This window comes from Hyla sarda, chromosome 3, assembly GCF_029499605.1.
Source record: "Hyla sarda isolate aHylSar1 chromosome 3, aHylSar1.hap1, whole genome shotgun sequence".
NCBI classification, from domain to species: domain Eukaryota; kingdom Metazoa; phylum Chordata; class Amphibia; order Anura; family Hylidae; genus Hyla; species Hyla sarda.
In genome coordinates, this window is record NC_079191.1 from 246,620,140 (window position 1) to 246,646,949 (window position 26,810).

A 26,810-nucleotide genomic window follows, 5' to 3' on the forward strand; every position below is an offset into this window, starting at 1 on the left:
TGGGCTCCATAAGTTTTCTGTCTGCAGTTTATTTGACAGGAAGTATCTACCTAATGACTGAAAGTGTTGTCCATATTTATTGTCAAAAAACTAATTATAAGTAGACAGTCCAGCACTAAATAAAAACATGAATCCAACAGTCATGGCCTTTAGTCATGAACAGACTATTCTCATGTATGTGATTTTAGTATAACCCATCTTTTTCTTGCCAGGCTTTTTTTTAACACTGTGCTTCAGATGAGTATTTAGTAATATGATATATTGTATATTTGTATGCACTCTGTGTGCTCTTCTTAATTTCAGTTTGGCTTAGGCTAAATTCACATTGTTGTTGTCCTTTGTTTTGTTAAGGATCCATTCGCCTTTTATTTTATTTTTTTGCGCTATATGGCCTTAAAACAGGTCAGAGCACATTGAACTCCACCAGGTCACTACTACATGCACTCATTTTGTTCTCCGATAAAATCAACAAAATTGCCGACAGAGCTTCACATAGACCTGGAACCACTTGGACTGATTTGCTTTTATTGTCTGACTATTGTATACTATGCTTGTTGAAGACCAGCCTGGTTTGGGCTGGAAATGCTGTTTTGTGTTGCTTTGTACCAATAAAGCTGTCAGTTCTATTGTCTTTTTGGAGCCCCGAGGGAAGTCCCATTTTGTGTGCCCCAGTACATTCTTTGCAGTTCAAGGGAAATATTAGGGAAAGTTACTTAGGGTCTAAACCGATTTTTGTCTTTGTTTTGTTCTCTATTGTTTTATTTCTGACTGGCATCATTGTTATTTATTTGTATAATCATGTAATCCATATTCCAGTGATAAAATGCTGAGTTATCATCTTGTTTTTGTTACCTATGGATATTGTGACTGCCCGCTGGTCATTCTGTTCTACTGTACAGTAAAACCTGAGGATATCTGAATACGGAGAACTACAGTTAGGGCCGAGAAAAGGTGACTGCTAAAAAAAGAAGCCCAATTCTGCAGTCTAGCAACCAGCTAGGGTTGTGACAGTTCCTTCCTCTGGATCAGCAGGGGAAAATTAGTTATTAAAGATACTTTTTTTTGCTAAGTTGCTTATTTTATCATTGTAGATGCCAGCTCCATGTTGTAATGTCTCAAAATGCACTGAAATTAACCTCATTAAATCTTTTTTCCCTTAATACACAGCTTCTAACATGCAGAGTGGAATATCAGGTTCCACTTCTCAGTGCATGTATGGAACATCTGGACAATATACTGGACAAGGATCTGTAGATTCCAATGAAGCTGGAGACATGGTGTCGTCTCTGCCTCCAATCAACACAGTGTTCATGGGAGCTGCTTCAGGAGGCACATGATGCCCGTGACTGTAATAACGTTAAGAATTTGATGCTAAACAAGATAAAAATAAGGCAACATAACATTGGGCCCATGACCGTCCCATTGTAAGGAACAGAATTCTGAAAACAGCATGTCTGTTCTTATGTATGCAGCCCTTTGTGATGGCAACATAACCTTAGTGACAGATTCCCTTTAAGACAAAGCATGCTTAGCAGTTTTCCATATACCTTAATTCCACTGCATTTTCAGCCTATTAATGACCAGAAACTGAAATTTTACATTTGTTTATTTGGGAGATTTTTTTTGCCAGCAACTATTATTTATGTTCGGTTACTATCCTGTCTTCCAGTCTTCTTTGAGCTTACAGGATATATTTTATTGATTTTAGTAATATATCTGTCACTGTAGATACAGCAATTAAATATAACATACAAATGTCAAAAAGCTGTTGGTTCAATGAATAATATAGGTAACGGAGTTCTCCAATGGGAAATTTGACTGTAGAAAATAGTAAAATTGTTTCATGGAGGTTTCATAATCCTAAATTGACTTCTTATGTCCAAAACAGTTTAACTCATTATTGTGACTATTCTGAGTGACATCCAAAATAAATTCTACCAACGTTAATTCAGTCACTGCTACTATTGGATGTATTTACAAAGTCATATGACTTCCTATTTGAGAGGTACTGAGATAACCCAACATAGAGTATCTTCATGACCCTAGGGCAAGTTGGACTTTTTCTACACTTTTTCTATGTATTTGTTACCTTGTTCTACACTCCATTGTATTGTCTGTTGGAAACCTGTCCACAAGATTCCTAACATAATAAACCATGAACCTTAAATTACAACTGTCACATGAAATCAGCATATATAACTGTCTACACTAAGAAAGCATTTAAAGCTGTTTCCATGTATTATGTAACCATACCTTTGGCTATTTATTCTGTGGCTTTATCTCCATAAAAAATACTTTATTTAGTGGTCATGAATGGTCGGAGAGGCGTGGCCAGTGGTCCGCAATGCCCCGGGTCTGCCATGCCCCTATGTCACTCCATTGCTGCTGTGTAATTGACATACAGGTCCACTACACATGCGCGGTCAAGATTACGAGGCTCGCTCCCTGCCTCTAGTCTCAGGACTTCTCTGCGCACCACCGGCTATTGTATTCCTGCTGGAGCTGCACAGGTCCACCATGCAGAGAAGTCCTGACACAAAGGGCAGGAAGCGAGTGCAGTAATAATGAGCGACAGCTCACGGCATGGGCATTGGACCAATGTGTCAATCACACAGCGGTCATGTAGTAAAATGTGGGAAAAGAAGTGTGGCAGAGCTGGGGCAGTACAAACACCTGGCCACACATCTGACTGTTCCTGGCTGCATTATACATGGAAATGTGTGGACAGCTATATATGCCGATTTCATCCAACAGTTGCACTTTGAATGTTTAATTTTAAATGTGTATCAAATCATAGTGAATATTTACAAGTGTACATTTCACTAAATGAAATGTGATCTAATCAGATCTTATCTTGAGATCTCATTGACTTATTTGGTGTACATATACTTGTAAATAAATGTCTATTTGTAAATATATACATATTTAAATGTCTGTATAATATTATTTTTATTTATTATACCTAAAGGGTATCCATTTGCTAGGATTTGCCTGACACACAGTCAGGGTGTGTTTTATTCTACCTCCTATGGAACTGTTTACATGAAAGATACTAGCTACCAATGTATGTCTATCTGCTGTTTATTAAATTCTTCTGCTCAAAAATTGCTGTTTATTTGATTTAACTTACTTTCTAAATTTGATTTAAAAAAAACTATGACTCCTAGATTAACACATAGATTAATAAATAAAACACAATGCAGAAGAAATAATATATCAACTCTGTAGATTTATCTTGAATTGCACATTTATCCGTTAACCCCTTAACGACCAAGGACGTAAATTTACATCCTGGTGCTGCAGTACTTAACGCACCAGGACGTACATTTACGTCCTGTACATAACCGCGAGCATCAGAGCCATGCTCGGATCATGCGCAGCTGGTCCCGGCTGCTGATCGCAGCCAGGAACCCACCGGTAATGGCCGACAACCACCATCGTGTGGATGTCTGCCATTGACCCCTCGGATGCTGTAAACCATACAGATCACGGCATCTGAGGGAGTGCGGTCAGAAATATGGATGATCGGATTGCCTGCAATGCTGCCACGGTGATCCGATCATCCAAAATGGCGCATGGAGGTCCTCTCACCTGCCTCTGCTGACTTCCACGGGTCTTCTGCTCTGGTCTGAGATCGAGCAGACCAGAGCAGAAGATGACCGATAACACTGATCAGTGCTATGCCCTATCCCCTCCCCCAATAAAAATCTAAAATGTCCTTTTTCCCATTTTACTCCCATAAAGTGTAAAAAGAAATAATGAATACGCATATTTGGCATCGCCGCGTGTGTAAATGTCCAAACTATTAAAATATAATGTTATTGATCCTGTATGGTGAACGGCGTGAACGTAAAAAATAAAATGCTAAATTGCTGCCTTTTGTCTCATTTTATTGAAAAAAATAATAAAAAATTAAATACAAGTTTTATATACAAATGTGGTATCAATAAAAAGTACAGATCATGGCACAAAAAATTTGCCCTTATAATGAAAAAGTTATAAGTCGTCAAAATAGAAGGATTTTAAACATACAAATTTGGTTAAAAAGTTTGCGATTTTTTTTTAAGTGCAACAATAATAGAAAAGTATGTAATCATGGGTATCATTTTAATCGTATTGACCCACAGAATAAAGAACACGTCATTTTTTACCGTAAATTGTATGGAGTGAAAAGGAAACCTTCCAAAATTTGCTAAATTGCGGTTTTCTTTTTAATTTCCCCACAAAAATAGTATTTTTTTGGTTGCACCATACATTTTATGGTAAAATGAGGGATGCCATTATGCAGTACAACTGGTTGCGCAAAAAACAAGCCCCATAATAATCTTTGGATGAAAATATAAAAGCGTTACGATTTTTAGAAGACGAGGAGGAAAAAACAAAAATGTAGAAATAAAATTGGCCTGGTCCTTAACCCCTTAAGGACTCAGCCCATTTTGGCCTTAAGGACTCAGACAATTTAATTTTTACGTTTTCATTTTTTCCTCCTCGCCTTCTAAAAATCACAACTCTTTTATATTTTCATCCACAGACTAGTATGAGGGCTTGTTTTTTGCGCGACCAGTTGTCCTTTGTAATGACATAACTCATTATATCATAAAATGTATGGCGCAACCAAAAAACACTATTTTTGTGGGGAAATTAAAACGAAAAACGCAATTTTGCTAATTTTGGAAGGTTTCGTTTTCACGCCGTACAATTTATGGTAAAAATGATGTGTGTTCTTTATTCTGAGGGTCAATACGATTAAAATGATACCCATTATTACATACTTTTATATTATTGTTGCGCTTAAAATTTTTTAACCAAATTAGTACGTTTATAATCCCTTTATTTTGATGACCTATAACTTTTTTATTTTTCCGTATAAGCGGCGGTATGGGGGCTCATTTTTTGCGCCATGATCTGTACTTTCTTTTGATACCACATTTGCATATAAAAAACTTTTAATACATTTTTTATAATTTTTTTTTAAATAAAATGTATTAAAAAAGTAGGAATTTTGGACTTTTTTTTTTTTTTTCGTTCACGCCGTTAACCGTACGGGATCATTAACATTTTATTTTAATAGTTCGGACATTTACGCACGCGCCGATACCAAATATGTCTATAAAAAAATATTTTTGCGCTTTTTGGGGGTAAAATAGGAAAAAACGGACGTTTTACTTTTTTATTGGGGGAGGGGATTTTTTTTTTACTTTTACTTTTAAATTTTTTAACTTTTTTTTTTACACTTGAATAGTCCCCATAGGGGACTATTCATAGCAATACCATGATTGCTAATACTGATCTGTTCTATGTATAGGACATAGAACAGATCAGTATTATCGGTCATCTCCTGCTCTGGTCTGCTCGATCACAGACCAGAGCAGGAGACGCCGGGAGCCGCACGGAGGAAGGAGAGGGGACCTCCGTGCGGCGTTATGAATGATCGGATCCCCGCAGCAGCGCTGCGGGCGATCCGATCATTCATTCAAATCGCGCACTGCCGCAGATGCTGGGATCTGTATTGATCCCGGCACCTGAGGGGTTATTGGCGGACGCCCGCGAGATCGCGGGCGTCGGCCATTGCCGGCGGGTCCCTGGCTGCGATCAGCAGCCGGGATCAGCCGCGCATGACACGGGCATCGCTCCGATGCCCGCGGTTATGCTTAGGACGTAAATGTATGTCCTGGTGCGTTAAGTACCACCGCACCAGGACGTACATTTACGTCCTGCGTCCTTAAGGGGTTAAAGGGTTTATCCAGCATAAGGTGATTTTAGTATTTACCTGGCAGACAGTAATGGACATGCTTAGGAAGGATCTGCGCTTGTCTTGGGGCTAAATGGCTATGTCATGAGATTACCATAACACTGTGGCTAGCTGTTTGTGAAATAGTATTCCCTGTTTTACTTTTCTTTTTTTGACTGCAAATCCCACAATTCCATCTTCCTGTCATCCACACATCAGCCATCCCACCCATTGAAACATAAATGAGCTGCATCCATTCAAATCAGTGTGGTTTTCAATCAGGGTGCCTATTTAGTTGCAGATTGATCCCTCCACCCATTGAAGCAGACAGGCTCCCTGTCATCAGCTGACTAGTGAGTCATGTCTTGGCCGCATTGCAAGCTGGGAAAAATCTGAGACAACAGTCATTTTGTATGCTGGTAAAAATAAATATTGGAGTGAAAATCACAGAAGAATTGTGAGAAAACCATCACACACAGGTACAGACACTATATTATGAAGTACACTAACTTTACAGCCCGTGTAGCATAGCCAAATAAAAAAAAATCCTGGAATACACCTTTAAAGAGTACCTGTCATGATCATGTTAAATTTTATAATCCTCCCAATTCACTGCCCCCATCATGATAAACCCCCCTGCCTTTGTTTTTATTATTATTAGTTTTCTACCTTGATATTGCTCTGTATTTTCTGCTAAGTCTCAGTGAGATTCACAGACTGGGAAGGGGTGTTACACAGCAGGCTGTTACATCATCTGAGGCCATACAGGGGAGAACTTCCTCCCTCACTCTGCTACACACAGCCCAGAGCAGTTCAGTGTGTGAGATGAGCTATGATTGGCTAAGGCACTCCAGCACTCCAGACTGCATTTCCTGATTTTGGACTTCTGCCAGGCTAGCAGGAGTCCAAAGTCTGTGCAAGAGATAGTGAGAAATGTGCTCTGGACAAGTAGGGAGACACCTAGTGGCAGCTTTTTTAAACACAAATAAAACATAGAAAACTTCATTATTTTTTTTTAAACAAAGTACATTACAAAGATTTCTTATTTACCATAAGGAGAGCAATAGCAAAACATTTACCCTTTAACTGGGAACTTTGCAAGACTGAGACTGAATAAAGCATGTTTATATCTGTAAGTGATCCATATTGTATTAGTATTTCATCAGTATTTAATTTACATTGTCATACATTTTTGTAAGAGTGTAATTTAATTTCCTGTCTAGAAGACAGCTCATCAGAGTTTATTGTACAAAATATGTATGGAATATTGATGGCAAACTGACCAGCAGTTTCCAATGCAGTTCAAGTCCTCAGAGCAGCTAAGTTTTAAACTGTCTCTCCGAATATTGGTGACCTATAGTGTAAATGACTGCCCATACATGTCTTTACTAAGGGGTCTTAGGCCAGGCTCCTACCTTTTTACAGTGGAAGACTAGCTGTCTGTGCAGGGATTGCAGAACTGCCAGGAATGCTAACTGCCAAGATCAGAGAAACCTCAGATCCTGGCAGTTTTACCCATTACATCCCACAGTCAAATCAAAAACTGCAGCATGTAAAGCATCTGTTGGGCTCTATTACACCATTGGCAAGCTGATGACACGATTGTTGGGTGCCTTATGAAGGCCCTCGGGCCTGCATGTACTGGCGATATACAGCTGTGATGGCTGGCACAATAGTAGTGCAGTGTTATATTAGAGATAAGCAGATAGCATGTAAAAGTCCCCTAGTGGGACTAATTGCGCAAGTGGCTGCCCCCTGAATGACTTGCAGCCAATTTGCATATGGCAGAGGACAATTATTAGTCTTTTTTTTTTTGGTACATTTATACATGGGACTGCTGAGATACATATATGGTATGACATATTACAGTATATTAAGGCTTTTTACGTTTTGCTGATTGCATTCATAGCATTAAAGGGGTTATCCAGGAAAATGACTTTTTTTATATATCAACTGCCTCCAGAAAGTTAAACGGTTTTGTAAAATACATCTATTAAAAAAAATCTTAGTCCTTTCAGTACTGAGCTGCTGAAGTTGAGTTGCTCTTTTCTGTCTAAGTGCTCTCTGATGACACCTGTCTTGGGAACTGTCCAGAGTAGAAGCAAATCTATAATAATTATTAGGAGGATTAAGATTTTTTAATAGAAGTAACTTACAAATCTGTTTATTTTTCTGGAGCCAGTTGATATATAAAAATAATCTTTTTTCCTGGAATACCCCTTTAATCTAAGTGACAGATTCCCTTTGATGGTCAAACCAACATTGATGGTTTATCCTTAAAATACAAGTAAACAACTTAAATATGAATGTCTTTTATTTTCTAAGACCGTCTCTACCCATTTGTGACACTAGACTGTTCTGTTATGTTTCCTCATAAAATTATGGTTCCTGGCAATATTTTCGCTTCTCCTTTCAAGGCACAGATGGATATACAATTTTAAAACGCATAAAAGATTATAATAAACAAATGAAATAGAAAAGCCGACTTGCTTTCCTGTTGGCTTGGTTGATTATTATCCTTGTTCAAATAACGGACCACATGTTCCATTTACCCTTCACTCGTAGTTGCTACAACAAAGATTGACAGAACAATAAATGTAACATCTCGAAAGACTCATGGCAATGGATTTTATTTAACACAAAAAAAAATGCATAAAATCAATGCACGGCCAAGAATTAGTAACAGCTTTACATGTTTTAAAACAGGAATAGTATCCTTTTAGAAATATATGTTGTTTGTGTACTGCTTTTGCACTTACTGTAAGTATTCCAACATTTCTGGATGAATACTCATTTGTAGCATATGGAAAATATTCCAGTCTGCAAATTGAAAGATTTAATTTATTCCAAATTTATTATCACGTTGCAAGGTTGACTGCAGTTGGCTACAGAAGGAGTACTCCGGTGGTAAACTATTTTTGGTGGCAGAAAGTTAAAAAAAAATGTCATTTACTTCTATTTAACAATCTTAATCCTTCCAGGACTTATCAGCTGCTGTATGCTACTAAAGAAGTTGTAACGTTCTTTTTGTCTGACCACAGTACTCTCCATGTCAGGAACTGTCCAGAGCAGGAGAAATTTGCTATGGGGATTTATACCTGCTCTGGACAGTTCCTGAGACAGGCAGAGGTGTCAGCAGAGAGAGCACTGTGGTCAGACAGAAAAGAACTAAACAACTTCCTCTGTAGCAGCTGATAAGTACTGGAAGGATTAAGATATTTTAATTAAATTTTCAAATCTCTTTAACTTTTTGGCACCAGTTTTCCACTGGAGTACCCCTTTAAACTTCTGAATAATATGTGCAATTGTAGTCACAGGAACATTGAGCTGCTCGGGGATGGTCTTATATCCTTTACCTTTAACATGCTTGTCTATAATTTCCTTTCTAATCTCCTGAGACAACTCTCTCCTTGGCTTTCTGTGGTCCATGTTTAATGTGGTACACACCATGATACCAAACAACACAGTGACTATTTTGAACCTACAAATGTCAGACGGACTGATTAGATATTTGGGCATACCTATGACCCTTTTTGCATAACACACCTAAGTTTAATATGTCCCTATTGTCAAAATTTTTCCTGTCTTTTCTGTTTACCAACATTTTTGTCCAGTACAGTTTCATTATTTTGTATTTTATAATGATTCACTTGAACCACAATACAAAAGCAATGTATTTTGTTTCATCAGTAAATTTTTTAGTACATTTTCTTTATTATCACTTTTGTCAGTTTTAACTATCTCAGGGAACATTGTATGCTTTTCTGTTCTTAATAGAAGGCACCAACAATTTTATACACTTTTGTAAGTGGATCTGTGCTTGATCTAATACAGGTTAAGAGACACTTACTGCCACACAAATAAATAAATAAGGTTGAGCATAATAAAGGACTAGATGCTATGGCTTTGGTGGGGACCGAAAGGGCTAATGACGCAATGTGGCATTTAGACCAATTGATATGCAAAGTGATAAATTCAGTCAAATAACTGAGAAATGAATTAGGGTCTGCTAGGTGTTAAATGATATCATCTTAATGTAAACTTTTTTTTCATAGGCAGGGGAGATACAAAAGCCGACATTACCAGAGTTTTGTTCATTTCCAATAGATTCCCCAAAGAGAAATCCAATAAGACTCTAATTTCCCATATTCTTCTTTTCATTTGCTGTTAAAACTCCCATAAGCTTTATTATTTTCTACACAATTTTAAAACCAAATAGCGCTGTATGCTTTTATTTTTACAATCATTAGATCATAAGATCATTTCCTTGCACAGATATCTCTGCTGCTTAAAGCTGAATTGGTTATGGTGGAGAAACCGTGTGTGGCCAGAGTTGAAAACAGAAACCTCCACTTGGTGGAATCAAACGCATTTGTGATGCAATGGTGTAGCAGGGTCTGGTGGTATTAACCCTGTGGGGTAAGGTGTTATTAACCCATGATTAGTCGTGATGCCAGGATGTGGTTGTTTCGGTATAAGGCCCTGCCGACAACCAACCCAGAAACGGCAGGTAATAAAGGAATGCCCACAGCAGGAATTGTTAAAATAACTGGAACTTTTACTTAAAATTGTTATTAAACAGTCTTTACAAAGATGCAGTTTCTCTAGAGGCAACCAGGATGCAGGATACCTCACAGGCTTGCTGGGACTTGTAGTATTGAGAATATCTATGCAGACCACTGTGCTACTAATATTATTCTTGAGTTCAGTAGTAGTCACTAGAAATTGTAGATAGAGCTTGATAACTCACATTTTGATAACTCACACTCAAGTGGCTGCAGGTTCTTTAGGCTTTGGCCTAGCGGAGATAAATTTAGATTTATGAATCCAGGAATCAAGAGAGAGAGTTTAGAGACTACAGCCCCTTATATACTAGGGGGGCTGGACTAAAGCCCATTGGTTGCTAAGCCTGTGGTTCCTGTGTCCATGGCTCTCTGGGTAGTGTCACATGACAGTGGTTCACATGACTAACCTCTATACATTTGTACATCTTTATGTATAATGAACAATATGTACACAACACATTTACAATGCATTAAAAGAAGGTGAGCAAGGGGTGAGCCCTGCAGGAGAGCCCTACGGACTGCAGGCACTCTTCCGGAGGGGGCCTAGAGATGGTACAGGACCATGTCCTGTACCGGGACACTACACATTAGGGGCATCAAGAGAAAGGAGGGCTTTTGTTTTAACCTCTGAGTGTTTTTACAAAGTCTGTGGAGATTTAATACAATAAAATTGCCAGGTATATAGCTCAGTCAGAGGTATAAGAAGGACAAATTGACAAAACCTCATTGATATTTTAATAAACTTTTTATATGTTGCCAGACATATCAAAGTTTAAGATCTGTCAGTGCTGAGACCTTCTTTTGATCGTCAATTATAGCCAGGTGAAGCCTGCAGCAGCACAATTCACTCCCCAGCACAGCACACAATCCTACTGATTACTGGAGACAGGTTCTAGTATTGTCTATAACTATGGGTACTGAAAGTATACTAAATAAATAGTCGATTATAGATAGTACTGGGGATTTATAGGAGTCATTGGCAGTGAATGCAAAAAAAAAAAAAAAATGCTTCATTTATTTCTCTGCTTGTAAAAAGATTGTCACTCCAAATGGCAAGGCAGCTACCTATCTAGCCCACTCATTTAGTGGCTGGGAATATTTCCCTGTAATGCCAGTGTCTGACATCCACCAATGTCTGGCATGACCCTGCACTTACTAATGCCATAAATCCTGCCCTGCTTCCTATTGGACTAGGCTTATTCCGCTGGCTTCCTTCTTTCTCCTTCCTGTCTGCAATTCTTGGTTTGCCCCATAGGGGCTATGCCCATGCATTGGCTGTAATTGTTCCTGATCTGCTATACTGTAACTGACCTGTGTCTGTTTTCCTGACGTTGCTAGAAATGACCTGTACTGTTAATGCTGAACTTGTGCTGTATTTAGCCAGCTGCTGCTATCAGAACATATTCAGCTCTACTACATTTACGCCTTGTGGCTGCAAAACACTCCCTGGGTTGACCAGCCGTTTCGTTTACCAGGACCAATCTTGGGACAGTAATGTTGGCCTAGAGGATACTTGGACTCCGCTATAATTTGGTTTTAAGTCACACTTGTAAGGTACAGTATAACAATGGATCTACACTCATTGGGGCATTACACTTTCTTTCAAACACTATATAAGATTAGCCTCAATATCATGAGGTGGGATTATTTTGCAAGGCATTGAGTCACTAAAGTCTCTTTCAGCATAATAATTTGTTCAACTGATAGATAATTGGTTCCTTACTCCTGAACATTTGCTTGTAGCTGGACCTCTGAAGACTTCAGGGAACATTTATCATCAGTGATCCTGGTGACATTCAAAACTGCATCATGTATGTGCAAGAACCTGTTTTGCGCAAAAAAAAAAAATTACATTTTTCACATTCTCTGCCATGCTCGCTGAGTGGACAGGGCTTGTGGCTGAGGGTTGTGGTTTTGAGGGTTGTGGTTTATGCCTACTACAAGTTTAAACAGTAATTAAATTCTCCACCAGCTTAGAGTTTGCAAACATTTCAGCCAGGATGCACTGGCAAAGGGAGGGATCCATTTTGAGCTGCATATAAGAAGCTGGTCTTGATAAATTCACACCATGTGTTAACTTTTTCATGAATTTGGCCTGCAGAAGCAGACTTTAACCAGCATTTCCACAGTGCTTGACTCACTTTGTATGGCAGACAGGGCCGACCCTACCATGGGGCCCAGAGGGCCATGGTCCCAGGTGGCACTTTTCAGGGGCGGCACTTTGCTGCTCGAGATATATATATATTTTTTAATTACCACATCATGGTCCGGGACCATAAGGTGGTAATAATTGTACAGCCACATGGTACAGCCAGTCCGGCATTGGGCCGGCCCTGAGCACAAGAAATGGCACAGGGGGAGGAAGGTGGAAGGGGGTCAATAAAGTGGCACAGGTTGGTGGGGGGGGGTTAATGAAATGGCACCAGGGGGAGGAGGGGGTGGGAGGTTAATGAAATGGCATGGGGGAGGGAGGTGGGGGTTAATGAAATGGCACAGGGGGGTGGTTAATAAAATGGCACAGGGAAGAGGGGACGAGGTTAATGAAATGGCACAGGGGGGAGGGGTGTGTGGGGGTTAATGAAATGGCACAAGGGGGTGGGGGTTAATGAAATGGCACAAGGGTAGGAGGGGTTGGGGGTTAATGAAATGGCACAGGGGGGAGGAGGGGTAGGGGGTTAATGAAATGGCACAGGAGAATGAGGGGTTAATGAAATGGCACAGGTGGAGGAGGGGGTGGGTTAATGCAATGCCACAAGGGTAGGTGGGGGGACAATTAAAATGGCACAGAGGGGAGTGGGGGATTAATGAAATGGCACAAGGGGAGGAGGGGGGTTAATGAAATGGTACAGGGGAGGAGGGGCAGGTTAATAAAATGGCACAAGGGGGGAGGGGGGGTAATGAAATGGCACAGGGGGGAGGAGGGGGGATAATTAAAATGGCACAGGGGGATCAGAGGGGCCACCTCAATTCCCAATCCCCCCTATGCCATTTCAATTACCAGTTCCCTTCCCTCCCCTCTGATCCCCTGTGCTATTTCATCTCCTCTCCCTATCAGAAGGGGGGATTAAAATGGCACAGAGGGGATAAGAGGGGGGAATTGAAATGGTTCCGAAGGGGTAAGAGTTGGGAATTGAAATGGCAAAGGGGGGTTGGCAATGAAGAGCACTGGAAAAATGCAGAGTCTAACATGTTTGTCCAACAGATGCTGAAGAGATGAAGTTTGGCTGAAAGGAGACATCATGGCGGTCTGAGCTGGATGGAGAAGAAAAGGAAAGAGGACAACGCTGATCGGAAAATATATAATTGTGAGTCCTTAAATGTAGTTGTAATCACTTATATGGTATACAAATCGTTATACAGCTGGTATATACCTCTATATGGTCCTGCATATAATCCCTTATATGGTAGACAGATTCTGTGTACAGCTGGTATCTACCTCTACATGATCCTGTATATAATCACTTATATGGTATACAGAACCTGTGTACAGCTGGTATATAGCAATATATGGTCCTGTATATGATCACTTATATGGTACACAGATCTTTATACAGCTGGTATATACCTCTATATGGTCCTGTATATAATCACTTACATAGGTGTATATATCCTGTGTACAGCTGGTATATACCAATATATGGTCCTGTGTGTAATCACTGAGGTAGTTGAGGAATCCTGGTTTGTATATAGTGAATTTTATTTAATAACAGTATAGTGGAATTATTCAGTCTCTAGTCTTTTTGTGGTCTAATGGTCCTTGTGAGGCAGTATTATGGGGAGAGGGCAGCATTTCATTCTTGGACCCAGCAGCACAATGTCTTGGGCCAGCCCTGATGGCAGAGGCAGACTTTAACCAGCACATCAGCAGTTTTCAATTCTCAGTGTGAACACGCTGTTATGCTGTTGCTCCTACAACTTGCTGAAAGCATTTTCCAACATTTTCTGAGATCTGTGCATGTCCGGTTGTTTGAGCACAGGCAGTAAATGTTGCTGTTACTTGCAGCTGTTAGTGGCTGAGTGGGCTTTTCCTTGTGTTTAGACAAAGACCAGGAATAGGAGATCAGGATCATGGGGCGTCAGGTCACTGTTGGGATGACGGTGAGTACTGTCTTGTGCATTTTTTTTTTAACCCAGTCTATTTACTATTGTAAACCCGACATATGCGCCAGAACTTCTGTCTATGCCAGAATTTACACCAGAATTGAAAAAACCCAACCAATTCTCCACTTCACTTGGAAAATGTTGTGGATTTGAGCTGAGGAAAACCCCACAGATGAGAGCAAAAAAAAAAAAAAAAAAACGCTAAATGTAGGGAAAAGTGCACAATGTAGGGAAAGATTAGTAAATACCATGGAAAAGAATTGTAGGGAATTAAAACCCACAATGAATACTACACCCCACTCTTTGTAAATCAGGGCCTATATGTTTTTAACCCCTTAAAAATGCATGACGTAAAATTTATGTCCTGGGGCGGTGGTACTTAATGCACCAGGACGTACATTTATGTCCTCTACATAACTGCGAGCATCGGACATCAGCCTCCAGGGACCCGCTAGCAATGGTGCACATCAGCAATCGCGCTGATGTGTGCCCTTAACCCCTCAGATGCCGCGATCAATGCAGATCATGGCATCTGCGGCAGTGCGGGCACTAAAATGGCTGATCGGATTGCACACAGCACTGCCTCGGGGATCCCATCATCCATAATGGCAGACGGATATATATATATATATATATATATATATATATAATCATGTTTTTTTCTATAGTGTAAGGTATTGCTTTAGAATGAATATTATATTCTTAGATGTATCCCTTTCCCATGTAGAAGCAGTAAAAGGCATATACTTATATATACTCCTTTAGGGTGCGTTCCCACAGGGCGTATACGCAGCGTATTTGACGCTGCGCAAAATTTACGGCAGCAGCGGGAAATACGCTGCGTATTCCTTGCTCACTATACACACAGTGCTTTCCGGCGGCAGCCCTATGTGTGCAGTGAATTTTGGTGGCGGAGCCGCGCGTCACAGACACGCCGGCACACGGCTCCGCCTCTAAAACTCACTACACACATAGGGCTGCAGCCGGAAAGCCCTGTGTGTATAGTGAGCAAGGAATACGCAGCGTATTTCCTGCTGCTGCCGTAAATTTTGCGCAGCATCAAATACACTGCGCATATGCCCTGTGGGAACGCACCCTTAGTTATCCTCACCACAGAGCTGGGGAGCTTAGTAAACAACACTTTATGACCATTTCCTTATCTAGGTATGGGAGTGCAGAGGTACCAGTCATCCTCAAATTTGGTTCAAAAGGGGGGCAAAGACCTTTTTCACGCAAAAGAAAACATAAGTGTTCTAAGTTAAGTACGATAGGCAGATTTTGCATTAGGGCCCAGGAGCTTTAAGTTCAGCTTCTGGATTAATAATAACAATGGCACGCTTAGGTTCTTGGGGAACATTTTCATATAGATTTCTTTTTTGCATATGCACAACGTTTATATAACATATTTAAAGTGAACTGAAGAAACCATGCTGTAAAAGGAAATGACAATAGCGAATCGATATAAGCAAAGTATACTAGGCTATATTTTTCTGTTCCATCTGGCAAAAATGACCCTTATAACATAACAGATGGTGCTAAATGCAGTGATTACAAAAAATCCTGAAGCTAAAATAGTTTAATTACTAAGTCAATACCACCTCCAACCTTTGCTGAGGCTTTAGTGTAAAAACAACAGACGGTATAAGGCACATGGCAAGGCAATGTTTAACTAGAACTTTGCATTAGCAGCTTTCCTGCAGACATTGAATGTTAAAGATCACCGGTTTGTAGTTGATTTTGTTAACCAACTAAGCTTACACAGAATGCATATTTCCTCTGATACTTATCATTTACTAATCCTGTTCATTAATATCATTTACAGCCATACGGGATCATCATTTCCCTTTCCTATTAAGACCAAGAATCACACCTTTTGGGGATTTTTTTTTTTCACGCACTGGAGCATTCGTGTAACTACCTTGGCAGCAGTAATAACAGCTTCTATAGGGTGCAGCAATTAAAGGGGTCCACCTCCAAAAGAGGGATGAGTTGCAGCTACTGGTACTGTGGATAATAGAAGGGAAGAGAAAAAGAGGGTAGGGGCCCACTAGGGATACAAGGATGGAGGAAACACACAGAGGACAAAGCGCAGAGCCTTAAATGGGCACTGTCAGATACAAAAACTTTTTATATGTTGTACATCTTAGCAAAACCTTAAAGGGGTACTCCGGTGGAAAACTTTTTTTTTTTTTTTTTTTTTTAAATCAACTGGTGCAGATTTGTAAATTATGCAACACAAAAAGAGAAACACAGCCGCACATCCACCATTTGTAATTTGATCTACTTGCTTCTCAACATAATTTCAAAAACAGGTTGTTAGTATACATTTTGATCAAAAAGTACAAGCCCACTCGCCACGTCAAGGCCACCTCGTTAGAGTGGGTCCCTAACCTGACACTGGCGTAGCCCCTGGCGGCGACCACTGCCTCCGAGACCCCATGCCCAAGGGGGGGAGCGACCCAGTGGCCAGGCAGACTCACTACTGCCCGACCAAGCCCCTGGCTCTGGGCCACTCCACCCCACAGACAAAGCATCACAGAAACAATGGCCGCCACAGAGAAGAAGCAAGTAGATCAAATTACATATGGTGGATGTGCGGCTGTGTTTCTCAATTTGTGTTGCACATTTGTAGTCTTTCCCTTCTTCCATGGCCAGCACTCCACTCCACCTATTTGGCCCAGGCGTTTTTAATTAGCAGAAAACTGCATAAGGGTTTCCTGCTACCATTCTCCCAGCCCTCTGGCAGTGAGCACATGGTAGGTTTCATGCTGGTGTGGTTCTCTGTGGTGGCCGTTGTTTCTGTGATGCTTTGTCTGTGGGGTGGAGTGGCCCAGAGCTGGGGGCTTGGTTGGGCAGTAGTGGGGCTGTCTGGCCACTGGGTCGCTCCCCCCCTTGGGCATGGGGTCTCGGAGGCAGTGATCGCCACCTGGGGCTACCCCAGTGTCAGGTTAGGGACTCACTCTAACGAGGTGGCCTTGACGTGGCGAGTGGGCATGTACTTTTTGATCAAAATGTATACTAACAACCTGTTAGTTTTTGAAATTATGCTGAGAAGCAAGTAGCTCAAATTACATATGGTGGAATCTTAATCCTTCCAGTACTTATTAGCTGCTGAATACCACAGAGGAAATTATTTTCTTTTTGGAACACAGAGCTCTCTGCTGACATCACAAGCACAGTGCTCTCTGCTGACATCTCTGTCCATTTTAAGAACTGTCCAGAGTAGGAGAAAATCCCCATAGCAAACATGTGCTGCTCAGGACAGTTCCTAAAATGGACAGAGATGTCAGCAGAGAGCACTATGCTCATGATGTCAGCAGAGAGCACTGTGTTCTAAAAAAAGAAAATAATTTCCTCTGTAGTATTAAGCAGCCAATAAGTACTGGAAGTATTAAGATTTTTTAATAGAAGTTATTTACAAAGCTGCTTAACTTTCTGGCACCAGTTGATAAAAAAAAAAAAAAGTTTTCCACCGGAGTACCCCTTTAACCTTTTTAATATATTTTAGAAGAAAATGTTATTTTCCCTTTTATTGAAATAATGGCTTATAAAATCATGGCTTTGTCCAAGCTGAAGCACAGGCATGGATAACGTCCTGTAAGTGAGGGTGGGCTAGCACTCCTTTGCGCTCTCTCCTGTCTGATAGGACTCCTCTCTGCTCTCTCCTGTCTGATAGCACTCCTCTGTGCACTCTCCTGTCTGATGGGACTCCTCTGTGCTCTCTCCTGTCTGATAGCACTCCTCTGTGCTCTCTCCTGTCTGATAGCACTCCTCTGTGCTATCTCCTGTCTGATAGCACTCCTCTGTGCTGTTTCCTGTCTGATAGTATTCCTCTGTGCTCTCTCCTGTCTGATAGTACTCCTCTGTGCTCTCTCCTGTCTGATAGTACTCCTCTGTGCTCTCTCCTGTCTGATAGTACTCCTCTGTGCTCTCTCCTGTCTGATAGTACTCCTCTGTGCTCTCTCCTGTCTGATAGTACTCCTCTGAGCTTTCTCCTGTCTGATAGGACTCCACTGTGTTCTCTCCTGTCTAGTGGACTCCTCTGTGCTCTCTCCTGTCTGATAGTACTCCTCTGTGCTCTCTCCTGCCTGATAGGACACCTCTGTGCTCTCTCCTGTCTTATAGTACTCATCTGTGCACTCTCCTGTCTGATAGGACTCCTCTGTGCTCTCTCCTGTCTGATAGCACTCCTCTGTGCACTCTCCTGTCTGATGGGACTCCTCTGTGCTATCTCCTTTCTTATGGAACTCCTCTGTGTTTTCTCCTGTCTTATAGTACTCCTCTGTGCTCTCATCTGTCTGATAGCACTCCTCTGTGCTGTTTCCTGTCTGATAGTATTCCTCTGTGCTCTCTCCTGTCTGATAGTACTCCTCTGTGCTCTCTCCTGTCTGATAGTACTCCTCTGGGCTTTCTCCTGTCTGATAGGACTCCACTGTGTTCTCTCCTGTCTAGTGGACTCATCTGTGCTCTCTCCTGTCTGATAGTACTCCTCTGTGCTCTATCCTGCCTGATAGGACACCTCTGTGCTCTCTCCTGTCTTATAGTACTCATCTGTGCACTCTCCTGTCTGATAGGACTCCTCTGTGCTCTCCCCTGTCTGATAGTACTTGTTTGTGCTCACTCCTGTCTGATACTACTCCTCTGTGCTCTCTCCTGTCTGATAGCACTCCTCTGTGCTATCTCCTGTCTGATAGCACTCCTCTGTGCTGTTTCCTGTCTGATAGTATTCCTCTGTGCTCTCTCCTGTCTGATAGTACTCCTCTGTGCTCTCTCCTGTCTGATAGTACTCCTCTGTGCTCTCTCCTGTCTGATAGTACTCCTCTGTGCTCTCTCCTGTCTGATAGTACTCCTCTGTGCTCTCTCCTGTCTGATAGTACTCCTCTGAGCTTTCTCCTGTCTGATAGGACTCCACTGTGTTCTCTCCTGTCTAGTGGACTCCTCTGTGCTCTCTCCTGTCTGATAGTACTCCTCTGTGCTCTCTCCTGCCTGATAGGACACCTCTGTGCTCTCTCCTGTCTTATAGTACTCATCTGTGCACTCTCCTGTCTGATAGGACTCCTCTGTGCTCTCTCCTGTCTGATAGTACTCCTCTGTGCTCTCTCCTGTCTGATAGTACTCCTCTGTGCTCTCTCCTGTCTGATAGTACTCCTCTGAGCTTTCTCCTGTCTGATAGGACTCCACTGTGTTCTCTCCTGTCTAGTGGACTCATCTGTGCTCTCTCCTGTCTGATAGTACTCCTCTGTGCTCTCTCCTGCCTGATAGGACACCTCTGTGCTCTCTCCTGTCTTATAGTACTCATCTGTGCACTCTCCTGTCTGATAGGACTCCTCTGTGCTCTCCCCTGTCTGATAGTACTTGTTTGTGCTCACTCCTGTCTGATACTACTCCTCTGTGCTCTCTCCTGTCTGATAGCACTCCTCTGTGCTATCTCCTGTCTGATAGCACTCCTCTGTGCTGTTTCCTGTCTGATAGTATTCCTCTGTGCTCTCTCCTGTCTGATAGTACTCCTCTGTGCTCTCTCCTGTCTGATAGTACTCCTCTGTGCTCTCTCCTGTCTGATAGTACTCCTCTGTGCTCTCTCCTGTCTGATAGTACTCCTCTGTGCTCTCTCCTGTCTGATAGTACTCCTCTGAGCTTTCTCCTGTCTGATAGGACTCCACTGTGTTCTCTCCTGTCTAGTGGACTCCTCTGTGCTCTCTCCTGTCTGATAGTACTCCTCTGTGCTCTCTCCTGCCTGATAGGACACCTCTGTGCTCTCTCCTGTCTTATAGTACTCATCTGTGCACTCTCCTGTCTGATAGGACTCCTCTGTGCTCTCTCCTGTCTGATAGCACTCCTCTGTGCACTCTCCTGTCTGATGGGACTCCTCTGTGCTATCTCCTTTCTTATGGAACTCCTCTGTGTTTTCTCCTGTCTTATAGTACTCCTCTGTGCTCTCATCTGTCTGATAGCACTCCTCTGTGCTGTTTCCTGTCTGATAGTATTCCTCTGTGCTCTCTCCTGTCTGATAGTACTCCTCTGTGCTCTCTCCTGTCTGATAGTACTCCTCTGGGCTTTCTCCTGTCTGATAGGACTCCACTGTGTTCTCTCCTGTCTAGTGGACTCATCTGTGCTCTCTCCTGTCTGATAGTACTCCTCTGTGCTCTCTCCTGCCTGATAGGACACCTCTGTGCTCTCTCCTGTCTTATAGTACTCATCTGTGCACTCTCCTGTCTGATAGGACTCCTCTGTGCTCTCCCCTGTCTGATAGTACTTGTTTGTGCTCACTCCTGTCTGATACTACTCCTCTGTGCTCTCTCCTGTCTGATAGTACTCCTCTGTGCTCTCTCCTGTCTGATAGTACTCCTCTGTGCTCTCTCCTGTCTGATAGTACTCCTCTGAGCTTTCTCCTGTCTGATAGGACTCCACTGTGTTCTCTCCTGTCTAGTGGACTCCTCTGTGCTCTCTCCTGTCTGATAGTACTCCTCTGTGCTCTCTCCTGCCTGATAGGACACCTCTGTGCTCTCTCCTGTCTTATAGTACTCATCTGTGCACTCTCCTGTCTGATAGGACTCCTCTGTGCTCTCTCCTGTCTGATAGCACTCCTCTGTGCACTCTCCTGTCTGATGGGACTCCTCTGTGCTATCTCCTTTCTTATGGAACTCCTCTGTGTTTTCTCCTGTCTTATAGTACTCCTCTGTGCTCTCATCTGTCTGATAGCACTCCTCTGTGCTGTTTCCTGTCTGATAGTATTCCTCTGTGCTCTCTCCTATCTGATAGTACTCCTCTGTGCTCTCTCCTGTCTGATAGTACTCCTCTGGGCTTTCTCCTGTCTGATAGGACTCCACTGTGTTCTCTCCTGTCTAGTGGACTCATCTGTGCTCTCTCCTGTCTGATAGTACTCCTCTGTGCTCTCTCCTGCCTGATAGGACACCTCTGTGCTCTCTCCTGTCTTATAGTACTCATCTGTGCACTCTCCTGTCTGATAGGACTCCTCTGTGCTCTCCCCTGTCTGATAGTACTTGTTTGTGCTCACTCCTGTCTGATACTACTCCTCTGTGCTCTCTCCTGTCTGATAGCACTCCTCTGTGCTATCTCCTGTCTGATAGCACTCCTCTGTGCTGTTTCCTGTCTGATAGTATTCCTCTGTGCTCTCTCCTGTCTGATAGTACTCCTCTGTGCTCTCTCCTGTCTGATAGTACTCCTCTGTGCTCTCTCCTGTCTGATAGTACTCCACCGTGCTCTCTCCTGTCTGATAGTACTCCTCTGTGCTCTCTCCTGTCTGATAGTACTCCTCTGAGCTTTCTCCTGTCTGATAGGACTCCACTGTGTTCTCTCCTGTCTAGTGGACTCCTCTGTGCTCTCTCCTGTCTGATAGTACTCCTCTGTGCTCTCTCCTGCCTGATAGGACACCTCTGTGCTCTCTCCTGTCTTATAGTACTCATCTGTGCACTCTCCTGTCTGATAGGACTCCTCTGTGCTCTCTCCTGTCTGATAGTACTCCTCTGTGCTCTCTCCTGTCTGATAGTACTCCTCTGTGCTCTCTCCTGTCTGATAGTACTCCTCTGAGCTTTCTCCTGTCTGATAGGACTCCACTGTGTTCTCTCCTGTCTAGTGGACTCATCTGTGCTCTCTCCTGTCTGATAGTACTCCTCTGTGCTCTCTCCTGCCTGATAGGACACCTCTGTGCTCTCTCCTGTCTTATAGTACTCATCTGTGCACTCTCCTGTCTGATAGGACTCCTCTGTGCTCTCCCCTGTCTGATAGTACTTGTTTGTGCTCACTCCTGTCTGATACTACTCCTCTGTGCTCTCTCCTGTCTGATAGCACTCCTCTGTGCTATCTCCTGTCTGATAGCACTCCTCTGTGCTGTTTCCTGTCTGATAGTATTCCTCTGTGCTCTCTCCTGTCTGATAGTACTCCTCTGTGCTCTCTCCTGTCTGATAGTACTCCTCTGTGCTCTCTCCTGTCTGATAGTACTCCTCTGTGCTCTCTCCTGTCTGATAGTACTCCTCTGTGCTCTCTCCTGTCTGATAGTACTCCTCTGAGCTTTCTCCTGTCTGATAGGACTCCACTGTGTTCTCTCCTGTCTAGTGGACTCCTCTGTGCTCTCTCCTGTCTGATAGTACTCCTCTGTGCTCTCTCCTGCCTGATAGGACACCTCTGTGCTCTCTCCTGTCTTATAGTACTCATCTGTGCACTCTCCTGTCTGATAGGACTCCTCTGTGCTCTCTCCTGTCTGATAGCACTCCTCTGTGCACTCTCCTGTCTGATGGGACTCCTCTGTGCTATCTCCTTTCTTATGGAACTCCTCTGTGTTTTCTCCTGTCTTATAGTACTCCTCTGTGCTCTCATCTGTCTGATAGCAGGCCTCTGTGCTGTTTCCTGTCTGATAGTATTCCTCTGTGCTCTCTCCTGTCTGATAGTACTCCTCTGTGCTCTCTCCTGTCTGATAGTACTCCTCTGGGCTTTCTCCTGTCTGATAGGACTCCACTGTGTTCTCTCCTGTCTAGTGGACTCATCTGTGCTCTCTCCTGTCTGATAGTACTCCTCTGGGCTCTCTCCTGCCTGATAGGACACCTCTGTGCTCTCTCCTGTCTTATAGTACTCATCTGTGCACTCTCCTGTCTGATAGGACTCCTCTGTGCTCTCCCCTGTCTGATAGTACTTGTTTGTGCTCACTCCTGTCTGATACTACTCCTCTGTGCTCTCTCCTGTCTGATAGCACTCCTCTGTGCTATCTCCTGTCTGATAGCACTCCTCTGTGCTGTTTCCTGTCTGATAGTATTCCTCTGTGCTCTCTCCTGTCTGATAGTACTCCTCTGTGCTCTCTCCTGTCTGATAGTACTCCTCTGTGCTCTCTCCTGTCTGATAGTACTCCTCTGTGCTCTCTCCTGTCTGATAGTACTCCTCTGTGCTCTCTCCTGTCTGATAGTACTCCTCTGAGCTTTCTCCTGTCTGATAGGACTCCACTGTGTTCTCTCCTGTCTAGTGGACTCCTCTGTGCTCTCTCCTGTCTGATAGTACTCCTCTGTGCTCTCTCCTGCCTGATAGGACACCTCTGTGCTCTCTCCTGTCTTATAGTACTCATCTGTGCACTCTCCTGTCTGATAGGACTCCTCTGTGCTCTCTCCTGTCTGATAGCACTCCTCTGTGCACTCTCCTGTCTGATGGGACTCCTCTGTGCTATCTCCTTTCTTATGGAACTCCTCTGTGTTTTCTCCTGTCTTATAGTACTCCTCTGTGCTCTCATCTGTCTGATAGCACTCCTCTGTGCTGTTTCCTGTCTGATAGTATTCCTCTGTGCTCTCTCCTGTCTGATAGTACTCCTCTGTGCTCTCTCCTGTCTGATAGTACTCCTCTGGGCTTTCTCCTGTCTGATAGGACTCCACTGTGTTCTCTCCTGTCTAGTGGACTCATCTGTGCTCTCTCCTGTCTGATAGTACTCCTCTGTGCTCTCTCCTGCCTGATAGGACACCTCTGTGCTCTCTCCTGTCTTATAGTACTCATCTGTGCACTCTCCTGTCTGATAGGACTCCTCTGTGCTCTCCCCTGTCTGATAGTACTTGTTTGTGCTCACTCCTGTCTGATACTACTCCTCTGTGCTGTCTCCTGTCTGATAGGACTCCACTGTGTTCTCTCCTGTCTAGTGGACTCCTCTGTGCTCTCTCCTGTCTGATAGTACTCCTCTGTGCTCTCTCCTGACTGATAGCACTCCTCTGTGCTCTCTCCTGTCTGATAGCACTCCTCTGTGCTCTCTCCTGTCTGATAGTACTCTTCTGTGCTCTCTCCTGTCTGATAGTACTTTTCTGTGCTCTCTCATGTCTGATAGGACTCCACTGTGCTCTCTCCTGTCCTATCAGAAAGCACAGAGGAGTGCTAGCCCACCCTCACTTACTATGCTTTGTCAATGCCTGTGCTTCAGCTTGGACAAAGCCATGATTTTATAAGCCATGATGTCTATAAAAAGGAATAAAAATGTTCTTATGAAGTATATTAGAAAGGTTAATATTTTCCCAAGATGTACAACATATAAAAGGTTTTTGTATCTGACAGTGCCCTTTCAATTTTTTAGTTCAACAGTAAATACAGGAAATAGAGAAACAGTTCTACTTTGAATAATGCTGTCTATTCAGGACTCAAAAACATGGTAAATCAAGTTTTGGAATCATATACAGACAGTATACATTCATGGGGAGGGAAAATGTATAAACAGACAGTATACATTCGTTGGGATTGGAAAATGTTTGAACAGACAATGAAAAGTCGTACACCTGTACCTGGAGTACTTGAAGTGGTAAGATATCCTTTACTATGTCTGCCAAAGAGAATAGGCATGCCGTAAATCAGGTCTGGATACTGTGGCAGAGAGGTTATTGGGCAAAAGGGATAAAAGGGCTATGTACACATTTTAAAATGAATAGCATAATATGTCCATAAACGAGGAATAAAATACACTTATTTTTTTTTATCTAATAATGTCCACAATGAAAGGCTATGCAAAAGTGGCTGCATGCACTGTTTAACCCCTTAAGGACCCATTTTGACTTTAAGGACCAGGCCAATTTTTGTTTCTGCACTGTTGTTTTTTCCTCACCCCCTTCTAAACATCATAACGCTTTAAATTTTGCACCTACAGACCCATTTAAGGGTTTTATTTTATTTTTGCCTCACCAATTGTACTTTGTAATGACATCAATAATTTCATAACAAAATCTATAGCAAAACCAAAAAATATATATTTTTGGGGTGAAGTTTAAAAAACAAACGCAATTTTGTAATTTTGGGGGCTTCCGTTTCTACACCTTGCCTTTATTTTGTAGGTCTATACAGTTACAGGGATACCCAATTTATGTAGGTTTTATTTTATTTTACTACTTTAAAAAAAATAACTACATGCACCAAAATCAGTATGTTTAAAATTGTCAACTTCTGACTCCTATAACTTATTTTATTCTTCCGTATACAGAGGTGTATGAGGGTTCATTTTTTGTGTGTGCCCGGCATTATCCGTGGGTCCTTCGCATAGGGGATATGTTATATTGCACTACAGATGTCCTTTAAGACTAGTAGGGGTATTGAAATAAAGATCATAGAATTAGAGCAATCCAGCCACATTCCATTATACAGTGCTTAGATTTAAATGGCCACTATCACTTTTGATATGTGGAATGATACGAGAGAAAAGCACGCGAAGACTAGGTTTCCATACAGTTTTTTTTCTGTCATTTTTTTTTTAAAACTACCACTGCAGTTTTTGAGCCAAAGTCAGAAGTGGATTCAAAAGAAATTAAAGATATAAATAAGGATCCACTTCTGGCAAGACAAACTTGCAATGTAAGTCTATGGGGTTGTCCCTTCAGCTCACTCATTCCAGTGATTGCTCAGGGTCTGAACACTCAGACTCCGACTGATAAAAACTTGTCTCTAGGACATATGAAATTATTTACACTTTGAGAAAGGGAAGATGGCAGGAGTCTAAAAAGGACTTAAAGGATAGGGACACCTATGGATCACTGATTTGTTTCTTGAATGCAACATTCTAAATAGTCATCATAAAGGGGAGTGATTTTTGATTATTATTAATAATAATAATAATAATAATAAAGTTCAGATGTTTAGGCAGGTAAAAAAATTATACTTCCCTTCCTTGCGCCCCCATCGCTACTGTTCTAACTGAGCCGTGGTGATTTTTAGTTCGAAATCAGCACAATCAATTACCTGCTCAGCCAATCAGTGGGAGGTGGGACACTACTGGGGCTACTGATTGACTTAGAGGACATTTATTTTTATTGACCCTGTAAGTGCTGTGCAGTGAGAACAAAGCTCATTGACACCATCTGCAGCAAAGGGGCAGTGAGTTAACCTTTTGTGGTACCATGTTAAAGATCCCTGAAGATGACATTGCAACCATAAGGCTAGGTTCAAATATTGGCCCTCATTTACTTTTGCAAACCCGACATGTTTTGTCGGGTTGTGTGCCAGAATCTGTCGCATTGTGCCAGAAATTCTGTCTGCGCCAGATTTTTCGCCCGAATTTGCGCCAGAATTGAAAAAAAAAACACAAGAAGGGCGTGGATGCAGTGGAAAGGGGGCGTGGTCTCAGAAGGGGCATGTTCCTGACATTTTCACAAAAAAACTACATATTTACTAAGGTTTCCACATAAAATGTGGTGGATTTGAGCTGAGGAAAACCCGACAGATAAGAGAATGTGTAAAAAAAAGCAAAATGTAGGGAAAGTGGAAAATGTAGGGAAACCTTAGAAAATACCGTGGAAAATAAATTGTAGGGAATTAAAACCCACAGAGAAATCTACACTCCACTCTTAGTAAATGAGGGCCATAGTCTTTTGGTCAGTGATTTGTCAACCAGAAGCTGTTCCAAGACCAGGAAAAAGGTACAAATGTTTTCATTATAGTTTTTTTTTCTGTGT

The 26,810-nt window shown here is 42.3% G+C and overlaps 1 protein-coding gene across 1 annotated transcript in view; it reads left to right on the top strand.

The window, feature by feature from the left end:
* Positions 1 to 3,094, top strand: part of RFX6 (regulatory factor X6) — a 102,718-nt gene extending 99,624 nt beyond the window's left edge. The window contains exon 19 of the mRNA XM_056563291.1: positions 1,168 to 3,094. Coding sequence (XP_056419266.1) covers positions 1,168 to 1,337 — 170 coding nt within the window. The 3' untranslated portion in view covers positions 1,338 to 3,094. The remainder of the gene's footprint in view (positions 1 to 1,167) is intronic.
* The last annotated feature ends 23,716 nt before the right edge of the window (positions 3,095 to 26,810 follow it).